The following is a 7,883-nucleotide window of genomic DNA, read 5'->3' as shown; positions in this document are numbered from 1 at the left end:
TGGAATGCAGAGGAACTTTATTCAACGTTACACTTGAAAATGCAAGAGAACAGAGTGCCAGTATCAAGACTATAATTTAACATACATCCTTCTGGTTTTCTCTTTTTTATAAAAGCACTACAAAAAGACTCGTACTGTACAAATAGAACACAAAAAGTAGCTCCACTAAAATGCAAAAGAAGAGTTATGAGAGGACTTGAAAATGTCCTTTGGGCTTTGAAATAAAAGCCTCACAATTGATGATAGACTGGACATCACTGATGCCGAAGCCACAAACTAACAAACCACAGGAAACGGCCCTTTGGTTTATTTCTTTCCAAACATTACAAATAGGTCTTGCTGAACCGAGGCACTGTGCACTACAGTGCAACATGTACCTTACAAGGACAAAAAATACAGAGACAAAGTGCAATATTTAGTGCCATGTCCAACTCCAGCACTCCCACAGGAAAGGATTTCACATACCTCTGGTCAAACTCACGTCATGTGTCACATGCACCCATACCATGAACAGACACAAACTTGCACGCATGCAAGCATGTGCACACACACATACAGACAGACAGACAGACTGAGACACACACACACACACTCTCTCACACACACACACTTACACACACGAAGTCAAGTAAATTGTCAAAACTGTCACATAAAAATATAAATAACTATCAAATACAAAAATAAGGACAATTTGCTCGTTTTCTCCTCTATACAAATGGGAAAAACATCACAACACAATTGAACTGCCACAGAGTTGTGCTGCTGGTTGAGGGATGGATATGGTACTTTGGGATGGCCCAGCCGGTCAGCCTTTAGCCAGCTGCTTCAGTCAGTCCTCTGCTGTTGGGCAGCAGTCTCGCTGGGAGCCCCATCCTCCTGAGCCCCAGGGCCCGAGTCAGTCCTGCACCTCTTCAGCGGCCTTTCTGACTCTTTCTCCTCCTCCTCCTCCTCCTCCTCCCCCTCCTGCTCTTCCCGTTCCTCCGGTCGGGTGCTGGCATGGCCCGTCGCCGGGGAGGTGCGGCGGCTGTCCAAGTGGGACTGGTTCGGGTGGTCTTGGTCTGCCGTGCCCTGGGGCTCGTGGCACACACTCAGGCCGTTGGGCTGGACCCCATCGCTTGGAGTGGACAGAGGTTCTCCTATGGAGTAGCTACCTAATCCTGGGTCACACAGACAAAGAAAGGTGAAAGGTTGAGGCTGGACCAGCACCATTTTTTCCCTCAGCGAACAATTACAGTGAACTAATGTCTGGCCATCTAATAATTGCAGACTTGCACCTGTTAACTTTTCTTTCATTTATGAAGTATCCTAATAATACTGATGACTATTCCAAATAAAATATAATATGTACTGCAAGATAGTCCACAGATGTGATTCAAAATATATCACCATCCAAAAACTCACCAGTGATCTGTAATTGATGGTTACTGGTTAATATATGGTTACTGAGGTTAACTGTTCTAAGTGGGCGTTATAGCTTACCATTGTGAGTGCTGGCGTCGTCTTTCTCAGACTGGCTCGTGCTGCTGTTGGATGTGGTAGGAGGAGGAGAGGCTGCATGGCTGGAGGCAGCACTCTCCGTCTCATCCAGCAGACGGTCCATGTAATCTCTACACACACACACACACACACACAGTCATAAGCAGACATCCATGTAGACACACACTAAAAGGCACAGATTACAATATTATTTATGTTCAGAACAAACACTCATGCATCCTTAGAACAATTCTGTGACTGTTTCTATTAAAACATACTATTAGGCATGAAGTGACTATAATGAATACCAGACAAGAGAGAATGATGGGTTAAAATAAACAGTCACAGTCTGTAATGGTGTACTGACTAGACAGAGAAATGAGCAGTCTATTCAGACAAACAATTGCATTAAAGCCTCCTCTGTCAAATAAATGTCATGAGCTGAAATGATGTGATGTAGTTATGACATCAGTGCTTTGGGACTAAAATGACAACTAACTGATACTGGTGGAGCTGTGTGGTCAAACATGGTGAAACAACTAAAAAAAACACAACAATTGTTTTTTGTTTGTTTTATTTTCTGTCAGTTCAGACTGCCAATCTCAAACTAACTCTAGCATGCCAAGGGAGGTCCAAAAGGAGAGAACTTACGTGATGCCTGGGTGAAGGGTGTATTTCCTTTTCCCAAGCCGGGTTTGCTGTGCAAAGAAATCATAACGCTCAGATTTCTTCCACATGTAATAAAAGGCCACACATTCTCCTACTGATCTAGTTCTCACCTGAAAAATTTAATTCATCACAATAATTATCTAAAAAAGAAAACAGAGTTATCACAGTAAGCAAAACAAGCTTGAAGTCGAGAGGCCAACAATGTGAAGCTTTTAACTGGCTTAGGGAAGGAAGACCGTAGGATATGCTCACCTTGTTGGCCTGTATTAAATTGAAGTCTTTCCCATATGCTTTAAGTCCCTGCTCAAAACCTCGACACTCATCCTCTGTCCAAACTGAAATCTCTTCTGAAAAGGGAGATGGTTGACATGAGTAATCTTACGGCGTTAAAAAAAAAAAAAAAAAAAACACATGCCATTTTGAGGAGAGAGTTATAAATATGAACCCAAAATGAGTTATTGATAGAATTTCAACAACATATTGAGTCAAACATATAAAAACTCATACCTCGAGCTGCTTTCACGTTGAATTTGAGTCTTCTTAAAGCTTCTTCTGTGTTGAAGTCGCACTTCACTAACTCGTAAAGAGCCTGGTGAGACAGAGGAAAGGAAGCATATGTAAGTGACCACACTTGCAATTTTAGGGCTAACTGCAGGCGAGCAGGAAAAGCAATTGCTGTTGCCTTTTCAATTGCATGTAATACTTCTTCATAATTTCTACATCCACTACACTTGTTTCATCACACAGCATAAACCTTTCTCTTCCTTTCCTGTAAACTGGAGGCGAGTTCAAGCTCAACAGACAATGTTGTTTTATGTTTTTCAACGAGATGCTTACTTGCTCGTTGTCTTTGATATGGCAACCCTCCGGGATGGCGTCCACTCCCGTCTCCTCTCCGGTGCGTTTGGACGCCTCGGTCAGAAACTCCACCACCCGATTCTCAGGAAGCTCCTCTGGGTTCCACAGCAGCTGATCTTCATTCTCATACACTAGTATAGTGGAGCGACAGAGACACAACAAACAAACAAACAAAAACAAACAATCAGGAGTAATGTTAAAGTGGGCTGTGCAAAACACTCAAGAGCAATTAGGCAGCAGACTTGTTAAAGGTGCTCTAAGCAGTTTCTAAGCGTTTCTAAGTTTTTGCCACATACAGCAAACATCTCCTCACAATCCACTAACTGTCGGTCCCCTGAATACACTGTCTCCCTTCTTCCTTTCTTATCAAAGGTTTTGGAGAAAGTGGTCTTCAAGCAAGTATGGGACTTCTTTTATCAGAATAACCAACTAGACCCTATGCAGTATGGTTTCAAGAGTGGTCATTCTACTGAAACTGCTCTTCTGTCTGACTGAAGCATTGAGAGTAGCTAAGTCCTCTGCTCAGTCATCAATATTAATTCTACTGCAGCCTTTGATACTGTTAACCATAACATTCTCCTTTCCCCCTCTGCTGGAGAAATTGTGCATTATGCTATTTCAAACTATGGGAAAAGGTAACGATAAAGCACATGGATTTGTTTACAAGCTAGCGAACGGTTAGCATAAGTTTGGCAGAACTATGTGGATGTTACAAGGTAAGAAACACAATTTAAAACGAGTTTCTTGTTTCTCACTTCTCTTTCCGAGACGGTAGTCTCAATGTTGCAAGGTTGGTTTTCCACCTGGGGACGCTAGGCGCAGCGGGGAAAGTCACATTTTCACCGGAACAGGTAATTTAACCATCCAAATGATCAAGATGTACATCTCCAACCGCCCACTGCGGTCTTCTGATGAGCGTCTGTTCATACAGTATCTGTTCAATATGCACTTAGTTTATTAAGTGCTTCTTATGCGTTATGGTTTGTATATTAGGCTGTTGATTAATTTGACATTGTTTATTATTGATATTCTCCTTAATGTAGTCTTACCATGCTATTGTTATTGTTATCATATTATTGATTGAATGGACATTATTGTATATTATTGCTATTTTCCTTCATTTTCATTGTTTATTTCATTATGAGGCTATTGATTGAATTGACATTGTTGTGTATTATTGTTCCCTGTTAAATGTAAGTATTATATTGTTTTGTAATTGGTATGTTGCTTTAGACAAAAGCATCTGCCAAATCCCATAACCATAAAAAACGCAGTCTCTGTAGACAGCCCAGGCTCCAAAAATGGCAACAAAAACAGCCTGGTGCAGCCTGTACCATGAAACATAACAAACTTTTCCAGCCATTCACCGACAAGATGCACATTCAGGAGAGTTTCAGTTGCACGGGAGGGAGGGGCAAGCAAGCTCTCTGTTTTGTTTGAACGTCAACAGAAGTGACATTACCCAACATCGCTTAGAGCACCTTTAAATCAACAAGTACTTCACAAAAAAGGGCCTTTTAGTTTCATAATACTTGCTACTTGAAACTAGATAGACAGATTTCAACTGAGGTTGACAAATGTCGTAGCTTACCTTTCTCATTGTCTTTATACTTGCAGAGTCCTGATGGCGTTTCAGCCTGGTACATGGACCCAACCATGATTTCCTAGAGACAAACCAGATAGCACACTCACTCTATCACACTCATGCAAAGATAGTATGTCTTAATTTCTGGTTGGATTCCCTTACCTTCTTCCAGTCCTCTGTGGGAATGTAGTCCTCGTCTTCCTCTGACTCTTCTTCACCATCATTACCTTCAAAACAGGATAAACAAACAAAACCTTAACTCATTTTTATTCTTGTACTGAACAAACTTGTAACTAACATTGTCACAGTACAGTAATACGCTGACATTAAAAGTCTATCTGATCATACCTTCAAAGTAGTTGCTGGGTCTGGGTCGGATAAGTTCTACAGTGTTGCGTCCCCGTAAAGGCCTCTCATCACCAGATGACTGGGCATCCTCCTCCTGGCCAGAGGAGTCCTTTACTTGCTCGTCCTAATGCAAAACACAGACCTCTTCTTATCCCCAAAAACACTAACATACTCCCCCCATACTGACTTCCCCTAGGTACTAGATGTCTTTGTTTTGTGGAAGCACAATTTAAAAGTATGGTTGCATGTGTTTTGTAGATGACTAGATGACATTTTGTCTACTTGAGGGTTGTGTCTAGTTTTGTAGGCACTACACTACTGAACAGAATTCTGATGGTGCAAGTAAGATGAGTGTATACTGTACTGCCAATTAAATAAAAAACATTTGGTAACACTTTAGTTGACAGTATCAACATAAGAGTGGCATGACACTGTCATCACACATGCACCCTAATCTCTAACCCTAACTGGTTATGACAAAAACCGAATGTCACTTAATAACAGAAGCGTTATGTCATAAACATTTATGACTTGTTTATGACACGTCCATGACAGTGTCATGTCACTCTTATGTCGATACTGTCAAGTAAAGTGTAACCAAACATATAAATGATTTCAAATGCACTGTGTAGTAGTATTCAAACTGACAGTTTATTAATAGAAATCAGAGTAATCCTGCAGATGCAGATGACATACCACAGATCTTTTCCTCTCGTCTATGCCTCTGCTGCCCTCATCATTCTCCCCTTCCTCCACTGACTCGTCGTCCTCAATCTCGCCGTCCTCCTCCTCCTCTCCAGTTCGGCCATAGCCGTACATGCTCAACAGCTCTTCAATGGGCATCTCACCTTCCTTATGGACAGAGTCAAAGCAAACACAAACAGGTTGTAAGTGGATAAAACACCATTCTGTTCACTATTCTGCATGTTTGTCATGTTCTACTGGTAGCAGCGGCACAAAAAGTATGCACACACGGCATAAACATTTTTTTTTTTTTTTTTTTAAATGCAGGTACAGGGTTGTTAGAAATCACAAAGACTTTAGTAATCCATTTATCACATTCCTTATCATGCAAAGTTGTACAATCAGTAAATTTACTAACCTCTTCATATAATGTACTCAATCATTTCAGGCTAAACTGTAATAGTATTGAACAGTTACTGTCACACTCACTCTGGCAAGGTCATCGATCTCAGCATTAAAGTTGGTTTCCCCCTCCAGTATCTCTTCTTCCTCCAGAGTTCGCTCATCATCGAAATCATGAATGAGCATCTCAGCAGACGGATCAAAATCATGGTCATCAGAGCCAGCTCCACCTCCCCCTGATAATAATATAATAATAAGTTTATTTTATATAGCGCTTTATATAGCTGATGTAATGCACATTGAAAATTCATAGAGGGCCTGCTGACAACAAACTTGGATACCAGTGTACTTCAGGGTGTGCAGAACTGCACAATTTCAGCAGAAGAAACAACTTAATTTTGCATTGCTGTTTGTTGAACTTATTTGATCTACCTCAACCGTGGCCTACTGGTTAGCGCTTCAGACTTGTAACCGGAGGGTTGCCAGTTCGAAACCCGACCAGTAGTCTTATACACCTTAGGATAATATTATTGGCATTATCAAGTTCTGTAAGAATCCAAATTCAGTACATTTGGTTTCTCCTTGGTCATTAATTATTGGCTAGCTTTAAAATTGGTTTCAACAACTTAGAATTTTTTACTTCCAGTGTGCATTGGTTGTTAAGTGTTCATTAGTGTATTTTGAGTATCATTCCCCTGTTGTTTCCACTGGACTGTATTAAAACAAAGAATACTGATCAATATTGAATTAACAATTTATTTGTACTGACTCTATACTCTAAGCTAACATCTAACCTATTAAGTGGTTTTCAAAAATATAGTAGATCTATGTAATCTCAATCACACTGTAAGTAATTTGTATTTTCAGCACTGGAAAGGTTCTGACGGGTGCTGGCATGCACTGGGACAGCTAGGGGCCTTGGAGTGGTCAGTCCTCTGTCCTCTTTTAACTAATACAATGTTTTACACAGCATTGAATTACATTTTATAGTTAATTAAGGTAACAAAGAAACGGTTATTCACCCAATGTTGTAGCTACCCTTTACTTGCTAGTTAGTGTAACGTTAGAAATAAAAAAAGATAGTTTGACAAAGGATCTTACCTGGAGGACTTGAGCTGTCGAGTGATGTCTGTAAATAAGCAATATTAGTTGATGATTAGGCTACAAGCGTCAACAACAAAGGCACAGGCGCACGTTAAGGTGGCTGGAGAATTTTTATTCAGTGGCGTAATCTTTAGGCAAATTGAACTAACGTTACAGCTAGATTTACGTTAAACACTAATAGTATAACTTCCCAATTCAAATAACGTTAGACTGAACATACTACTGCTCTGCAACTGTAACGTTTAACATTAGCCAATTCATACAATAATATGGTCTGCAGGTGAATTTATGAAGAAAATACTTTAACGTTACTCGTTTTCCATGGCAAATATTCGCACAATTGATGCAGCCATGGTTTGTATATTTGTCTACCAAGAGTAGTTGCGTCGTTGACCAGGTAAGTTAAACATTAAGTTATAAAGTTTTCTCTGAAAGTGGCGGGTGTTTTCTGCTCAGCATCAACGCAACAAGTTCCACCAACGTTAGGCTACTAGCAGCTACATCAATAGCTACAGTCAATGTTGTGCATGCTTCCTACAAGCGATAAAAAGTGTTGGTCTTCGCAATAATTTTCAACGTTTACCAATGTCATGTTGTGTATTAAATGATTTCATCCATGTATACTCTGAAGAGTGACTTCTTACCTCCGCCATGTTTGCTATGTGGCTAACAAGGCTAAGACCCCGGATGGACTCTTTTCCCTCCTTCGCATTTTGTTTTTTAAACGAATGGGAAGAAAATAGCTCACTACTGCCGC

At 40.5% G+C, this 7,883-nt stretch overlaps 1 protein-coding gene across 2 annotated transcripts; it reads right to left on the bottom strand.

Annotated features, from left to right (window-relative positions):
* Positions 1-7,873, bottom strand: mier1a (mesoderm induction early response 1a, transcriptional regulator). Of its 2 annotated transcripts, none has more exons than XM_042056550.1 (13): positions 7,771-7,873; positions 7,124-7,151; positions 6,110-6,258; positions 5,633-5,788; positions 4,937-5,060; positions 4,751-4,815; positions 4,595-4,667; positions 2,983-3,134; positions 2,653-2,734; positions 2,398-2,492; positions 2,128-2,255; positions 1,480-1,607; positions 1-1,157 (listed from the first exon to the last, which is right to left on the bottom strand). In XM_042056550.1, the coding sequence occupies exons 1-13, from the start codon at positions 7,777-7,779 to the stop codon at positions 826-828; spliced, it is 1,521 nt and encodes a 506-aa protein (XP_041912484.1). In that variant the 5' UTR covers positions 7,780-7,873; the 3' UTR covers positions 1-825. The 2 variants fall into 2 exon arrangements, with proteins under 2 accessions (XP_041912484.1, XP_041912485.1); XM_042056551.1 differs by having other exon boundaries at positions 2,128-2,174.
* Between the last annotated feature and the right edge of the window lie 10 nt (positions 7,874-7,883).

Source organism: Alosa sapidissima, chromosome 12, assembly GCF_018492685.1.
Source record: "Alosa sapidissima isolate fAloSap1 chromosome 12, fAloSap1.pri, whole genome shotgun sequence".
Taxonomy (NCBI): Eukaryota; Metazoa; Chordata; class Actinopteri; order Clupeiformes; family Clupeidae; genus Alosa; species Alosa sapidissima.
The sequence above is the reverse complement of the archived record's forward strand: the minus strand, read 5'-3'. Positions and strand labels throughout refer to the sequence as shown.